The sequence below is a fragment of the Ziziphus jujuba genome, chromosome 8 (genome assembly GCF_031755915.1).
Source record: "Ziziphus jujuba cultivar Dongzao chromosome 8, ASM3175591v1".
Lineage (NCBI taxonomy): Eukaryota > Viridiplantae > Streptophyta > Magnoliopsida > Rosales > Rhamnaceae > Ziziphus > Ziziphus jujuba.
The window spans coordinates 22,483,026-22,500,717 of record NC_083386.1 but is presented as its reverse complement, the minus strand read 5'-3'; the positions used below and the strand labels follow the sequence as shown (position 1 = coordinate 22,500,717).

The 17,692-nt window shown below is 30.9% G+C and overlaps 1 protein-coding gene across 1 annotated transcript; it reads left to right on the top strand.

The window, feature by feature from the left end:
• Window positions 1–5,786: 5,786 nt before the first annotated feature.
• LOC132805153 (uncharacterized) lies at window positions 5,787–7,855 on the top strand. Its single transcript, XM_060820059.1, has 2 exons — window positions 5,787–6,183; window positions 7,688–7,855. Exons 1-2 carry the CDS (start codon window positions 5,880–5,882, stop codon window positions 7,702–7,704), a joined length of 321 nt encoding a protein of 106 aa, XP_060676042.1. The 5' UTR covers window positions 5,787–5,879; the 3' UTR covers window positions 7,705–7,855.
• The last annotated feature ends 9,837 nt before the right edge of the window (window positions 7,856–17,692 follow it).

Genomic DNA, 17,692 nt, shown 5'->3' with positions numbered 1-17,692 from the left:
GATTCCGGTCACCTCGGGTCCGATATCCTAAAAGTGAGACCAGATTCGTAATCCTCGTTTCATAAGCTTCGATTTGGTATATCACTTGTAAATTTTGGTTATTGTTCGTGTTCGCTCCCCGGGTATCCATTTGGGAGTTATCCGATTAACATATTAAAATAATTAGTTTTGTGTATTGTGCATATTTTAGGTGCACGTGTGGGTAGTGGAGTTGATCCTGTAGAGGATCTCGATTGATACACATGCTTGAGGTGAGTGACCCACCTTTAAAACTATTTTGGGGTGATTAATTATATTTATTTTGTGTTAATTTAATATTTAGAAAATATACTCATGTGGCGGAATTTATTTATAACTATGGTGAATTGTATTATCAATTTCGGTGATTTCTTTTATATATATATATATATATGCTTATTGATGCTAAATGAAAGTTTGGTTTATTAAGAAATTCTTGATTATTATTATTGTGAATTAATTGAATTTATTACGCATGAGCAAGATGTATTCATTTAATTGATTGTATTTGGATTTTAATATTATTTTTGGGCATGATTCGATTTTAAATATTTCAAGAAAAATATTGGTTTAAGTTTGGTGCTTTCAAATTATATAATTATGTCCTTGAAATATTATTTGATTGATTTTATGATTTGGGAAAAATTATTTGTATATTATTATTGGTGGATTTATGCTGAAGATATTAAAGAAAAAAATGTGGGATTGTGAATTTGAAAAAAATGTATGATTCTCACGGTGAGTTTTGGAAAAATTGTTATTTTTAAAATAATATGGTTATTTGTTTTAGATGCACTCATACAGTATTGGTGTTCTGTACTGTGTATGTGGATGAGCGTGCAAGTTATAATGTCTTCCATGAGTTGCCATCAGACCGAGGACAGGCAAGTTTGATATTGGCCATAAGCCGCCCCCCTCCATGGCCGAGATGACGGTTTAAGCAGTGGCACTATAGGGACGCCGAAGTGACTGTATGCAAGTTTCTCTCTTTAATCTCCCGCTGGACGATGCTCGGGATGATGGGTATCATAGGATATCACTGGTATATTGTCAGGACCCGTCCAGAATTCCTTCTCCGGAACCCTAGACAGCCCTGATCCCAGGGAAACCCTACCGGACCCTCCAAAGGAAAACCCGACAGAGCCTCCCCTAAGGGATTTACTTACCACAAATTACCTGCACTGAAAACACACTTCTAAAAACATCCCCTTATTCCTCCCACAAACTACAAACTGATTCCACAAATTCCAGCACTTCTCAAAGCAACAACAGTCCAGTGCATAAATAAAACAGAAGTATTCCAATAGTATACAGAGCTTTAAGAAGTGCTAAACAACAGAAATACAACAAGGCTGAAAAGAAATAATACACTGAGATGAAAGAGTACAAAGAAACTTCTCGAAACACAACAGCAGCGGAAAACTTGGTTCGCTCCGGAAGAACGTCTACCACCACTTGCACCTAAGGGAACGGAATTTAAGAGTGTGAGATGCTAATCATCTCCGTGAGTAACCCGAACTACTGAACACCTTTTAATAATAATAATAAAATAATAACAATTAAGGAGTGGAACAAATACCAACAATTAATAATAAATAATAATAACCTTTGGAAAATAATGATTTCCCTCAAAACTCTCACCAATCGCTCCGTTTGAAATGTTCCCTTTTTTAAAACCTTTTCGCAAAACCCAATGTGCATACCTCCCAAAAACCAAGGGATTAAATAATTTAACAACAACAATTAAATAAATACATACCCCAAATATATAATAAAAATATAATAAATTATAATAAATAATTTTTGAACACCTTTGGAGTTTAAATCATTATTTGCAATTACACCGACAATTACACCTGACGCACCACACCATATACCGGTGATGCCCTCCGATACCCAGCGTCCTGAGCACCGACTGGCGGGAGGTTAAAGAGAGAAACCTGCAGTGGTCACTTCGGCGTCCCGACAGTACCGACTGCTAAAAACCATCACCCGGCCAAGGAGGGGGGCGGCTGTGCACAACAATAACCTTGCCTGCCCACGGTCCAATGGCAACTCACGGGTGAAGTAATAACCGTGCGCTAAACCAGATAATAACCGCGCACTACCACGTGTCCATACACCATACACCAGAACACCAATACTGTATGAGTGCGTCTAAAAATAAACAATAATAACCAACCGTACCGTTTTTCCAAAAACCACCGTGGGAAGTATACCAAATTTTCACAAAACACCATCCCACATATTTTTATTCAACAACCCGGTACGAAACAGCGATAATAACAAACCTCAATTTTCTCGAAATACGAGATGCAACCATAAAAATACCGCGGGCATAATTTATAAAATTTAACCAAATATTTTCATAAAATATTAACCCAATTATGCCCGGAAAATTAATACTGAAACCACGTACAAATTAAACCACAGTAAAATAATAATCGGGAATTTCTTAATGACCCCAAAATTTCATTTAGCACAATTGAGTAAATATACATATATATATAAAATATTTTTCCCGATTATATTTAAAATACACCACATGAGCACAAATTACAGATATCAAATTAATACCACATAAATACAATTAATTATCCCAAAAATATTTTTAAAGGTGGGTCACTCACCTGGAGCACGCAATTAACCCATGATCCACCACGGGATCATTTCTACGACTCACTGGTGCTCCTAGAACAAAATTCACAGACAGTCAAATAAATTAATATTTTATTCGGGTAAATAATACCCGGTACCCGGGGGCTTAAACACAAATTTTAACCAAAATGGTCGAATGATATACCGAATCGAAGCTCATGGAACGAGGATCACCAATCCGGTCTCCGTCGACCCCAATTCCGCCGGAGGTGGCCGGAATTTGGTCGGAAAGTTTCGGCCGGTGTTCACTTCCCCATATCTCGCAAACCGCTCCGAATTTCTGGGATTGGAGGCTATTTTTGGATTCAGAGGACCCAAAATAGGGGGATAGGAGGCTCAATTGGGAGTGGGCTGGCCGGAAAACACAAGAAAAGAGGAGAGAGAAACTTGGCCGGCCCGCGGCTTCTCCGGCCCGATCGGCGCGCGTCCGGCGGCGGATGGCCGTGAAACTTGGCGGCCAAGCTCGCGAGGTGGCGGGCTTCCTTGGTGGCTGGCGCGTGAGGGCTATGGGTGGCCGGAATTTGAAACACAGGAGAGAGAGGGACGGTCGGGAGAGAAGAAAGAAAAGCTGCGTGTGTGTGTGTATTTCGGGGAAGAAGAAGGAAAAAGAAAGAAAGAAAAAGAAAAAGAAAAAGAAAGGATTGGTGTTTTCCCACGTGGGGAAAAGAAAAGAAAAAGAAAAAGAAAAAGAAAAAGAAAAAGAAATAATTAAATAATATTAATAATATTATTATTATTCAAAAATAATAAAATAATTTGATTTTTTCACATGGTTGACATGTGCCATTTCACCATGGTGACACATGGCCACCTTCATTGAGTCACACGTGGCACCTCGTTATGCGTGTAAAAATAATATTAAAATAATACAGTATTTGAAAAACTTTACAGATCCATAACTTTCAAACCACATGTCCAAATCGGACGTGCCGCTAGTCTACGGACTCGTATCGACGAGCACTTCACAATCATGCATGAGTCAACGCTCAACCTTGCATGAATAAAAAGTCAACTCCGGCACCCCTTGGACAGTTTGGACCTCAACTTGTTTTGCTCAAAACTTTCAAACCGTAGCTCCGATTTCGATGTGCTACCAGTCTACGAACTCGTGCCAACGTGTACTTCGTAACGGTACCTCAGTCAACCTAGAATTCCAACCGGAACAAAAAGTCAACTTTTGACCCCTTCGGTCAACGGTCAACGGTCAACGTGCAAAAATTCCGACATGGTTCGGGACGGGGTGTTACATATATAGTGTGGTGCGTCAAGTATTATTTTTCTGATTTAAATTTCAGATCCTAAAGTTTTAAAATCGTATTTAAATTAAATGTCTTTAATTTGTTTTATCACCTATTTCCAATTAGTGTTTTCTAAAATGTATTTATTCATATTTTATGTCAGTTATTTTAAATCAATGTTTTTGAAATGCATCTTGCCATAAAAATATTATATAGATTGGTTGAATATTTCAAAATGAATATTATAATATTTTTACCACTTATTTTACATGATCGTTTGTAATTATTTAAATTATATTTTTGACACTGTTTATTTTAGTTTTTTTTTAAATCAAATGTTATGAATTATATATTGAATTTCACTTTTATGTTATATTTCTTTAATGAAAATATTCTAAATTTATTTTATTATATTTTATTCGTATTTGGATTATTTAAATTTTTATTAAATTAATTATTCCTTGATTTTTTGGGCATAAAAGATTGGGTTTTGTGAAAATATTTTAAAAGGAAAACTTTTCCAACGGAATGAATGGTGAGAGTTTGAAAGAAAATTATATTTTCAATTAATTATTAATTATTTACTTATTTATTCTAAATTATTCAAGTGTACTATGACTATCGTTGGTATTATAGTTGTATAGTAGATATAGTCACTCACTGAGATGATTAGCATGTCATATTTCTTAAATCTATTCCCCTAGGTACAAGAATTGGTAGACGTTCGTCCGAAGCGAGCTTCACCTTCGTTGCTGTCGTATTTCGAGGAGTTCTCTTTCTTTTCATTTATTTCTATTGTAATATTTCTTTCCATCCTTTGTTGTATAACTTTCATACTTAATTGTACCCTATGATACTTTGTATACTGTATTGGATATATCTTATTAAATACTATATTAGTTCCCTGTTTAATTTATGGAAGTGCTAATTATTGTGGAATTAAATTGTAGTAAGGTGGAGGAATAAGGCGGTATATATATAGAAGTGCGTTTTCAGTGTAGGGAATTATGGTTAGTCCAACTCTTAAGGAAAATTCTACCGGATTTTCCATTGGAGGGTCCGATAGGATTTTTCTGGGATTAGGGCTTATTTAGAATTCCAGTGAGGGATTTTGAACAAATCCTGACATTGTTTCCAGTTCTTCACCTACCACTATGATCTCTTGGGTGCGGTTGGCCTCTTATGATGTCAATCATTCTAAGTCTAGGTCCTTTGGTAAACGGTTTTCATATTCTCTTTCTACGACTTGTCTAACCCGGTCCCCCGCATGTTTGTATGAGTATCACAGTGGAAAATTGTTGGACGCGTTATGTAAAATGTTCTATAATAAAGTTGACCTGAATTTATAGTGGATATACAGCAATGTTTCTTTTCTTTGAGATAGTTTTTTTAGTATTAATCTTTTGGTTTGCCTAACACATATATTAATTAATTACTAATTAGAATTATAATTGTTAGCTTTGGAGTTCACCAAAACCAATTAATTAAATGAATCCCTGTCTAAGTTTTTGGAACATTAACTAATTCAAAGAAAATTACTGAAAAATTGACCAAGGAGTTAGATTGTTTCTTTGACTCGTGTACCCAAAAAAAAAAAAAAAAATGAAGTAGCAAAGTGATGATATATATAATTTTGGAATATAAATGTGAAAACATACTGCTGAGTCAACTTTATCTATAAACACCGACAAGATTGAATATGTAATAATATGGCAATAATGATTAAGTTGACGTCAATAAGGGGTTAAGTTGATTTCCACAAGCACAGTAAGTAGAATATAGTTTTTTGGACTCTAGAAAATGAATATCATCAATCAATGGCCAAGCCTATGTATGGTCAAGGTACGCCTAGAGTTGCAAAAGAAACAAAGAGAAAAACTAGTAGATTGTCCATAATTAAGTGAAGAAAAATTGTTGATTTGATGATGATGATGGTGGTGAGGGCAAGTGGGAAATGGGAAATTGATGGTAATTATAATGGTGATGGTAATTTTGGGCAATTTTGAGGAGGTTTCAATATTGGGAAATAACGGGGAGGCGAGCCCAAGCCAGTGTAAGGAAGAGAAAGACCTTCTGGTGAAGGAATGCAAGCCAATAATGCTTGGGAGTAATCCAACAGGAAGCTGTTGCCAAAGAATAAGGGCGGTTCATATGGAGTGTGTATGCCCTCTTGTAACCCCCAAGATTGCTAATCTTATTAATATCAAACGACTCATCAAGCAGATGAAAGGCTGTGGAAGAACTGTTCCCCATCACTTCAAGTGTGGAAGTCAGTCTATCTATCTCTCTCTCTCCCTCTATCTCTCTGATTTTTCTGATTCATTTTCTTTTCTCTTTTTTTTTTTTGGGTAAATTTTTTATCTGTTTCTTCATGCATCTTCTGATATTTGGAGCTATGGATAAAAATTAAAGTCCAAAATCATTTATTTATGATCTCTCTATGACCGCACTAGGTTGATCCTGGGATTTCAAATTTTGTCCACATATATATATATATATATATATTTTAACTATCATATCGACCTAAATTTTGTCCGTATATTTTCAAATTTTGTTTTCCTTTAACTTTTTCTATCTGTTTCTTTCCTGCATCTTCTGATATTCCGACCTACGCTAGCTCTGGAAATTAAAGTCCAAGATCATATTGTTACTCATAATAAGTCGATAGTAAATCAATGTTTTATGATTTCTGTTACTGTAATATTTGGTTCATCCTAGATTTCAAATTGTGTCCATATATATATATATATATATATATATATATAATTAGACTTTACAAGTTCAATTTTTTAAAATAAAGATAAATAAATTATATCATTGAGATCTTTTGGATTTAATAAGTGATAAAATATATATTGTTACATCAAATTCAATAACTTAAATAGTTAAACTCATTTACCCTCAACTTTATATAAATATATATACATATATAAAGAGAGAGTGTAACAGTCCAGTCCACCTGTATGAAATATTGTCCGCTTTGAGTCTAGCCCACACGGTTTTGTCAAAACACGTCTCAATGGTTAGGGGTCTCACTCCTTCACCTGCCAGTCCCACTGATCCAGCCCTCCCAGGCCCAACCGAGATACTGTTCGCTTTGGAAGCAAGATGGTGAGCCCAAACCCTCCCCTCACGGTTTTAAAAGCATCTCAAGGAAAAGGTATCCACACCCACTTATAAGGCATGCTTCGTTTCCTTTTCCAACCGATGAAGGATCTTACAGAGAGTCAATTTCATATCAAGACAATTACATAATTTTAATATAAGATCTTTGTTTACTAATCTAAAGTTAAGATTTAAAATTTAAAAAATAATCAAATTTAGATTTAATGATATATTAAAATTCTACTTAAAAAATATGAACATATCACAACAAGGTGACTAATAAATCTAATTCTAAATGTCATCCATTGATATAATTTATGATCCGAAAAAAATCCTGATGTTTGTATTGATATTAAGGATCTAGTTAGAGCATAGAGCTCTCTCTCTCTCTCTCTCTCTCTCTCTCTCTCTCTCTATATATATATATATATATAATAAGTTTTTTTATCATATCGACCTATAGTATTAATTATTTGAATTTGTATCTAGAAATTTATGTAAAATTTATTTTTTTAAATTAAATTTAATCTATAGGGTTGATTTAATAGTATGTTTATAATATTATCAAGTTAATATGATGATTGAAAAAAAAAGAAAAAAAAAAACAATTTGATTAGATTATATGCATTGTTATATGGATGCTGACTGCTATCACGCTTTGTTTGCAGGTATCACTACTCCTTGACCGAAATGTCTCCTGGAAAAAAGATTGATCGTGGTGGCCATATATAGAGTAGCTAAGCTACTATATTTAATAGAATGGCATGAATATGTATTCTTATCAAAGAAAAGATAATGAGTCTCTAATTGTCTTGCCTTTTAGACAAAGAGATCAATAATTTAAGGAATAAGAGATATTACTTTAATTATTATCTTAATTAATTATCTAAAAATTGTGATTCTTACTTTAATTATCTATATAATATATAAAAGTAAAAGTAAAAGTAAAAGAGTCAGCAAAATTTTTTTCATATGTCATTTTCATGTTCATTCTATTCCCTCCAAAATCATTAAAAAAATTAAAATTCAAAAATAAAATTATTTTAAAAATTCTACGATATTAAAATCATAATTCTACGATTTTAAAATCATTGTCATATATTTCCTTATATTCATTTTATTTCCTTTCAAATGCATTATAAATAATTAAATATTAGAAACAAAATTATTTAAAAAATTTCATCATCTTAATAAAACTTGAAAGGAATAATTTGATCTTGATTTTTTGGAAATTTCCATAATGAATGGGTATTATCATGATTTAGCTGTAAATATTTGCAATAACATGTACAACGACTTTAACATAATTTATATAAATAATATTTTCACAAATAATTTATATAAATAATATTTCCAAAAATAAAAATTATACAATCTCCTTAAAACTTGGAATAAATAATTTTATATTAATTTTTAAAAATTTCCATAATATGTGGGTATGAAGATTTTATTTTTGGTGATGGAATAAAACTTAGCAAAAGAAAGTTTTTTCTCTTCTTATTTGGTTACTTTTTGAATTTTTTAAAGGTTAGGTAAAAAAAACACATATATATAATAAAAGATATTTTTATTATTAAATATATTTCATGCAAAAACTCTATACACATACATATTTATATATGGATATGGAATAAATAAAATTTTATTATAAAATAATAAAATTAATATATGGTAATTACTAATAAAATTAATTTCTTTATCAGAAATTTAAAATATATAATGCATTTTTTTCAATATTTTTTCAAAAATTGCTCAAAATATACTTTTATATATGCATATATACACACATGATAAGATTTAATTAATATGGAGCAATATAAAATTAATTTTATGTAAAAGGTGGATTTCGTGTTTAAAAGTATAACTGTATACCTACAATGTAATAAAAATTATAAAAGACTGATGATCATTAATTTGATTTGTAATTATGACTTAATTGATTTTGATGATATTCAATCTCGAATCTTAATTGCTATCTCATGCTGATTTTATTTTATTAACAAGAATGATAATATTATTAAATAATTATTCTACTATTTAATTATTTTTATAATTATATTATTATGTTCATAAATATAAAAAATGGATAAATTCGATTTGGAATGATAATTATTAGATTTAAATTTAAATTCAAAAACTAATAATTATCTATAATTTTAATATTTAATATTCGACATTAAATTATCTAATATCTAATATTTTATATAAAAGAAAATTGTAGATTTTTCAGAAACATATTAATGCATGTTTTTATTAATCATAAACATACATAATTGTATAGGGTTTGACTAATATTTACAAGATAAAATATTTTATATATGGTATAAATAATTGTAAACAAAAACAATGAGTTGTAAAATTTAATAAAAATAATTATTTTACCAAAAATATTTTAAAATATATATAAAAGGAAAGATCCATAAAATTAATATATATATTAGATAATGGAAGAGATATAGAGAATAATATTACTTCATTTAAATTGAATTATTTATCTAATTAAATTAAATGTAAAGATTTAATATAAAAAAATTATTTATTTATAAAGAATCAAAAAATATATTTGAATTTTACTTTTAATTTCATAGATAGAAAAATATTATATAAATACATTTGAATTTGAATTAAATCATATAAATACATTTGGATTTAAATTTGAATTTGTATTTTATCGATGGAAAAATTAAATAGGTAAACATTGTTCAGTTGAATTCCATAAATAATTTACCTTATAATGTAAAAATATATTTATAGGAAAAATAATAATAATAATGATAAATAATTAAACTACATTATTATTATTTAATATATCAAAATTAATTATTTGCAAGAAACCAAAAAATATATTTGAATTCTATCGATGGAAAATATTATTTACATACATTTGAATTTAAATTAAATTATATAAATACGTTTGAATTTGAATTTAAATTTCATAGATGGAAAAATTAAATAAAAAAATTTCATAGATGAAAAAAATTATATAGGTAATTTGTATAATTAATTTTTGAATTTGAATTACATAATTAAATAATATTATATATAGAAGTCAAATTTATTGTTCTTATGGTATAGATTAAAACAAATTCAAATATACTTATTAGTAATAAAACTTTTAAATAAATTTTTAAATATAATTAATCATTATAGATTATATTTAATATCGTTTATTATGATTATACATGTCATGCGGTGAATGGGGATAAATCTAGTTACCTGTAAAAAAAAAGAATTACATATATATATATATGCAGTGAATATATGGCATTGTTTCTTTACTTTGAGATTATTTTTAGTATTCATCTTTTGGTTTGCTCATCACATATATTAATTAATTATTAATTAGAATTATAATTTTCAACTTTTGAGTTCACCATAACCAATTAATTAGATGAATTTCCTGACTAAGTTTTTAGAATATTAACTAAGTTAAAGAAAAGCACTGAAAAATTGACCAAGATGGATTGTTTCTTTGACTAATGCGCACCAGATAAAAAATGGATATGTGCCAAATCTTATCGATGTCTTGAGTGGTCCTTTATTAATTTTTCTTGTAAAAGTCTTGAGTGGTCCTTGTTTTTATAGCTTGGTAGTTAGTTTTGGTTTGGTCTTGAGTCTCTTGACCTTGAACCAAAAAAAACTCTAAGATCATCAATCGGCCGGGTAGTTATGTTTGCAATCAAAAAATATTCCTAAGGATAATTTTGAAGTATAAATTTAAAAGAACATAACTATAAATGTGGATGTGAAGAGTATACCATTTAGCGAACATCATTTGTAAAGAAATAAGTTTGAATATCTCTGCCATAATACCGTCGCAATAAAAGTCATGTTGACATTGACGGGGGGTTGGTTAATTTCCACAAGCGCATTATAAGAAGAATACAGCTTCTTCCACTTTGGAAATTAAATGTCTTTAATCAATGGCCATGACAATATATTCATTGTGTATATAGGAGGGTGTTAGGAACCGTTAGAGTTGCAAAAGAAACAAAGAGAAAAACTAGTAAGATCATCCATAAGGAAAGAAATATTTATATATAATATTGATGATGGTAAGGGCAAGTGGGAAATTGATGGTAATTATAATGGTGGTGGTGGTTTTGGGCAATTTTGAGGAGGTTCCAATATTGGGAATTAAGGGGGACGATACGAGTCCAAGCCAATGCAAGGAAGAGAAGGACCTTCTAGTGACGGAATGCAAGCCAATGCTATTTGGATCTAATCCATCGGGAAGCTGCTGCAAAAGAATAAGGGTGACTCATGTGGAGTGTGTATGCCCTCTTGAAAACACCAGGATTGCTAGTCTTATCAATGTCAAACGAATCATGAAGCAGATAGAAGGTTGTGGAAGAACTCTTCCCCATCACTTCAAGTGTGGAAGTCAGTCTCTCTCTCATTCATTTTGATTTCCTTTTTTCTATCTGTTTCTTTCATTTCGTGCATCTTTGATATTTGGAGCTATGGACAAAAATTAAAGTCCAAGATCACTTATTTATGATCTCTATAAGCGTAGTAGGTTGATCCTGGAATTTCAAATTTTGTCCATATATATAGATATAATAGGTTTTTCTTTTTTTTTCTTTTTTTTCTTTTTTTTAATATCATATCGACCTAAATTTTGTCCATATATGTTGAAATTTTGTTTTCCTTAATTTTTTCTATCTGTTTCTTTCCTGCATCTTCTGATATTCGGAGCTATGCTAGCTATGGACAAAAAGTAAAGTCCAAGATCATCTTATTACTCATATTAACTCGATAATAAGTCATTTCCTTATGACTTTTACTACTGTAATCAGTGTTTAAAAGACCCCAGGACTAGGCAAACAAAAAATTTCTCGAGGTTTAAAATTTAGGACACTGAATTTATGAAGCATATACTTCAGGATATGAAGCATACTCCACACAAAAATAGGTGTTTTAAGCTCTCAATAATAAGACATGTGCCTCACATATATAGTTCAATCTAAAATTTTTGATTTTTGATTTTATAAAATCTAATTTATTCTCATTTAGATTTAGAGATTATTATTTATAAATTATAAATGCATGTATTATTATATATTTATTCATAATTTATTAATTTATATTTATTTAAACTTTAGATATTATTTTTATTTCTTTTTTTTTAATTTTATATCAATTTAAATATATATTTAATTTTTTAATATTATAATTCAATTCCTAAAAAGCATACATCCCAATGCCTTAGGACTTACGCCTCGCCTCATATCAATTAAAATGCCTCATCATACACTTTCGCCATATAAAACGTTGCTATAGTATTTGGTTGATCGTTGGATTTCTAATTTTGTCCATATATATATATATATAATAAGTTTCTTATCATATCAACCTACAATATTATATTGAAATTTCTAATCATAATTCTTCAATTGTTTGAATTTGTATTTAATTGTGAAAAAATAATTTTTTTAAATTAAATTCAATCTAAAGGGTTAATTTGATAAACTAGATAATAATATTATCATAAATTGATTTGATCATTTAAAAAAAAAATGAAACAATATATATACACTGACTTCTACATTCTTTTTCTTTGCAGAGATCACTATTCCTTGACCGAAGAATCTCCTGGAAAAAAGATTGATCCTGCTAGCCATATATAGGCTACTAGACTTATATAGAATGAAACATGGACGAATATGTATGCTTATCAAAGAAAAGATAATGCGTCTCTAATTGTCTTATCTTCAGACAAAGAGATCAATAATTTTGAACTATGTCACTTATTAAGGAATAAGAGATGTAACTTTAATTATTATCTTAATTATCTAAAAATTGTGTCTCTTACTTTAATTATACCCTGATACCTAAAACCAAAAAAATTGCATATTTAATATATATAACACACATAGAAGAAACTTGACTTCTATATGTGAGTTTTCGAGGAAGGAGGGAGGTGACAGTGAAAGGATAATGTAGTTGTATCATGTTCATCTCTTTTGTGCTTTTGTACGTGCTATCCCATGTATACGTATATACGTATATCTGTTAGTTATCATGTCATTATCCTTATGGTATAGTTGCTGTACAATCTCTATATATGTATTACTGTTTCATAATAATAGGACAAGCTTTTCTCTCAAAGACCTGTACCTCTCTTGCATGGTCTCAGAGCTCTTGAAAATCAAATGAGTATTTTTTTTTTCTTTTTCCTTTTCCTCTCACAAATGGCTCTTTCTTCTACCATTTCATCCTCGTAAGAACTTCATATCACTAATGATGCTTCCTTTGCCAATAGGACTCTTCTTGTAATAAACATTGCAACTCAAGCTCCTCTCAAACTCACCGAAACCACTTACTTCCCTTGGAAAAACAGTTTGATGCCTTACTAATTGGCTACGATTTGTATGGTTTCATTGATGGCACTTTACCTTGTCCCCCGCCTATGCTCCCTAATCAGGATACATCATCCAATCCTGACTACACATTCTGGATGAAGCAAGATTCTCTTTTCTTAAGTGCAATGCTTGCATCTTTATCAAAAGATGTATATAAATTTGTCTCCTTCGCCGAAACTTCTCGTGAAGCTTGGCAAAATTTGGCTCTCACATTTGCTAAGCCATCTCGTCCAAGGTTGATGTGACTCCATGAATGTCTCATTTAGCCTCAAGGATCTCTCTTCCTTCATGAATATCTTAATGATGTTAAAAGTGCAGTTGATAAACTAGCACTAATTGATCATCCAGTCAATGATGATGATCTAACCTTTTATATAATAAGTGGTCTCTCCTCTGAATTTGAGACTATCTCTGCTGCCTTTCGGTCTCGTGATACATCGATTTCTTATGAATAACTCTATGAAAAGCTTGTGGAATGTGCTAGCTACAAGAAAAAAACTAAGATGCGATCTAATGATTTGCCATTCACTGCTTTTGCTGTACAGTGTCAATCCACTTTTTCTAGACGACCACACTCATCCAAGTCTAACAGTTCATGTCAATTCCATTTAGGCGGCATTACCAATCGTCGATCCTCCTCCTCTGTTTTAACCTCTGCTGAACAAGGTACAACCTGATTCCCTGGTCCCTCCAATTCCTACAAAGGCCATTGTCAACTATGTCAGCCAAAGGGCATTCAGCCCGTTTGTGCCCTCTCATACATCAACAGTGGAAGTATACACCACAACAGCAAGTATCGTTCCCACGGAATCCCATGCCTCAAGCCTATCATACAAATTCAATACTTGGGCCTCCTCCATCAACTCAGTCTACTAATTCCTCATGGCTTGTTGATTCTAGGGCTTCTCATCAGGTGGCTTTGGACCTTTAAAATCTAACTCTCCATACAAAATATGATAGCCCAGATGAGGTTGCTATTGGCAATGGTAATACCCTTGCTATAACTCATATTGGTAACTTTACATTATCAACTTCATCTCATTCCTTTAATTTACATGACGTCTTATGTGTTCCACATATGAAAAGAAATCTTTTGTCTGTCGTTAAATTTTGTCAACATAATAATGCTTCCATCAAATTCTTAACCTATTGTTTTCTTGTCAAAGATCTAGGGACGGGTGTAGTACTTCTCCAAGGACCACTTAATGGCGGGACATATAAATGGCCGATCTCTGTTCCTCCCTCTTCTCTATCTCCTATAGTTTATTCTAGTGTCAGAATAAGTGTAACACCCCATCCCGAAGTACATCGAAAATTTCTCAAATTTGATCGAGGTTGACTGGATTTGACCGTCGTTGACCGAGAAGGGGTCAAATGTTGACTTTTTGCTTCCGATGGAATTTCACATTGACCGAGGTCCCGTTACAAAGTACACATTGGCACGAGTTCATAGACTAGTAGCACGTCGGAAACGAAGATACGGTTTGAAAGTTATGAGCAAAACAAGTTGTGGTCCAAATTGTCCAAGGGTGCCCGATTGACTTTTTATTTTTGGGGATATGAACTTTGACTCATGTACAGATGTGAAGTACTCAATGATACGAGTCCGTAGACTAGCGGTACACCTGATTTGAACATTTTGTTGAAAAGTTATGGACATGCAAAATTTTTCAAATGCAGTATTATTTTAATATTATTTTTAAAAATATGAATAGTTGTGCCACGTGTCACCAAGTGGGATGCACCATATGTAATATTTTAGAAGTGACACATGTCAGCAATAAGAAAATGCTATATTATATTATTTTATCTTTATTTTATATATTATTATTTTATGATTTTAATATTTATTTATTTATTCTTTTTGTTTTTGTCTTTTCTTTTCTTTGTTTTTTTTCCTTCCTTTTCCCCACGTGGGAAAACACTTTTTTTTTCTTTTCTTTTCCTTTTTTTCCCTCCTCCTTCTTCCCCGAGCCGTCAAGCACCAGCAAAACACACACAGGGATTTTTCTCTCTCTCTCTCTCTCTCTCTCCTTTGACTCTCTCCCCCTTGCTCTTTAACCGATCGTTTTGGCCGGATATCAGTGGCCGATGGCAACACACGCCAGCCAGGAAAGGAGCCCATTCCCCGACAATGCCAACCTCCAATTTGCCCGGCCAAACGCCGCGGGACGTGCCCAGATCTGGCCAATGAAGTCCGCGGCGGTGGGTTTGAGTTTTCCGGCGATTCTTGCCATTTCTGGCTAGCCCAATCTAATTTTCCACCCATTTTCCCCTATTTTGGGTCTTTTAAGTTTAAATATGGTCTTCAATTGTTTAAATTCGAAGTGGTTCGTGAGTTATGAGGAGATAAAATTTGGCCGGTACTTCGCGGGCAAATTCCGACCACCACTGGCGGAATTGGAGTCAATGGAGGCCGGTAATGTGATCCTCGTCTCCTTAGCTTTCCATAGGCACCTATTTATGAATTTTGGACACCGTTTGTGTTAAACCCCAGGATACCGGATATTATTTATCCGAATAAAATATTAATTTATTCGAGTTGTATAATATTGTTGTTCTATGAGCATGTGTGATATGTGAAATGGATCCTATGGAGAATCTTGGTTGGATTGCATGCTCGAGATAAGTGACCCACCTTCAAAACTATTTTGGGGACTATTAAAAATATATATTTTGTGTTATTTGAAATTATGAAAAATAAATGTGCTTGATATTGAGAGGAATTGATATTTAAAATTTATAATGTCAAATTATGATTGATTAATATATGTATTGTCACCGAACTATATTTTGGGATTGTGAAAAAAAAAATATATATATATATATATATATGGTGCTAATTGAATTTATGAAAAATGTGCTATATATGCTTAATATTTAAGAAATTGTTATTTGAGCTTATGATGTTGATTTATGTTGACTTAGTGCATGTATTGCATCAAAAATTATATTTTGGGTTTTTAAATTGTTATTAAATTTATTTTTGAATTTATGATGCCAAAAGTTTATTGATTTAAGCATATGTTGCATGGAAATCATATATTTGGTTTTAAAGAAGTTATGGATTTAAATTATGATCAATTATTGTTAAATTTATATTATGGAATTTATTGCGTATAATAAATGTACTTATATGGATTTAAGTAATATGAAATTTATGTGATTTTGATATAAATTGATTCTAAGATTTTGAGAAAAATAATTGTATTAAAGTATTGAGTTCAAAATCCGTATTTATACGTTTGATTATTTATGGATCAGGTTTTCATGGTGTTGAAAATTGTTATATTTAAATGAATGGATTTGAAATTGATGAATTTTAAAGTGATAGATTTATGTTAAGGACTAAAGAAAAAATATGAGATTGTGAATTTGAAAAATGGTATAATTCCCACAGTGAGTTTGCAAAAATTGTTATTTTTTTTTTAAATAATATAGTTATTTGTTTTAGATGCACTCATACAGTACTGGTGTTCTGTACTGTGTATGTGGATGAGCGCGCAAGTTATAATGTCTCTCGTGAGTTGCCATCGGACCGAGAGCAAGCAAGTTTGATATTGACCATAAGCCGCCCCCCTCCATGGTCGGGTTGACGGTTTAAGCAGCAGCGCTATCAGGACGCTGAAGCGACTGTATGCAAGTTTTTCTTTTTAACCTCCCGCCAGATGGGTATCATAGGGCATCACTGGTAAATAGTATGGTGCGTCAAGTATTATTTCTCAGATATAAATTTTAAATATTAAAGTTTTAAAGCCGTATTTGAATTAAATGTACTTAACTTGTTTTATCACCTATTTACAATTAGTATTTTCTAAAATGTATTTATTCATGTTTTTATTAATTATTTTAAACTGGTGTTTTAAAATTTTATTTTACCATGTTGATATTATTTATTTAAATTTTGATATTTTAACATGAATTTTATTGTATTCTTTTATCTATTTTAAATTGAGGTTTAAAATCTATTAAAATATTTTCTTGATTATTTTATTGATTTAAATAATAAATTTTATACTGAGTTTATTTTTGTTTTATGCCAAATTTCTTTAATATAAGTTTATTTACAATTTTATTTATTTTATCTAGTGATGTTTACTCTAAATTTAATTATTGGATTTTTAAAAACTATTTTCAATGTATATATTGAGTTCTAAATTAATATTTGTATTTATGTACATTCTAAATTATTACATTCCGTTTAATTTGATATTTCCTTGATTTTTTTTTTATGTAAATTTTATTATGATTTTGCTTATTTTATTTATGACATTTTTTGTACAATTTAATAATTGTTATTAAAATTAT

What these genes read in the sequence shown, in the direction of transcription:
- LOC132805153 (XM_060820059.1), top strand. Translation starts at nt 5,880, where the DNA reads ATGGTAATTATAATGGTGATGGTAATTTTGGGCAATTTTGAGGAGGTT.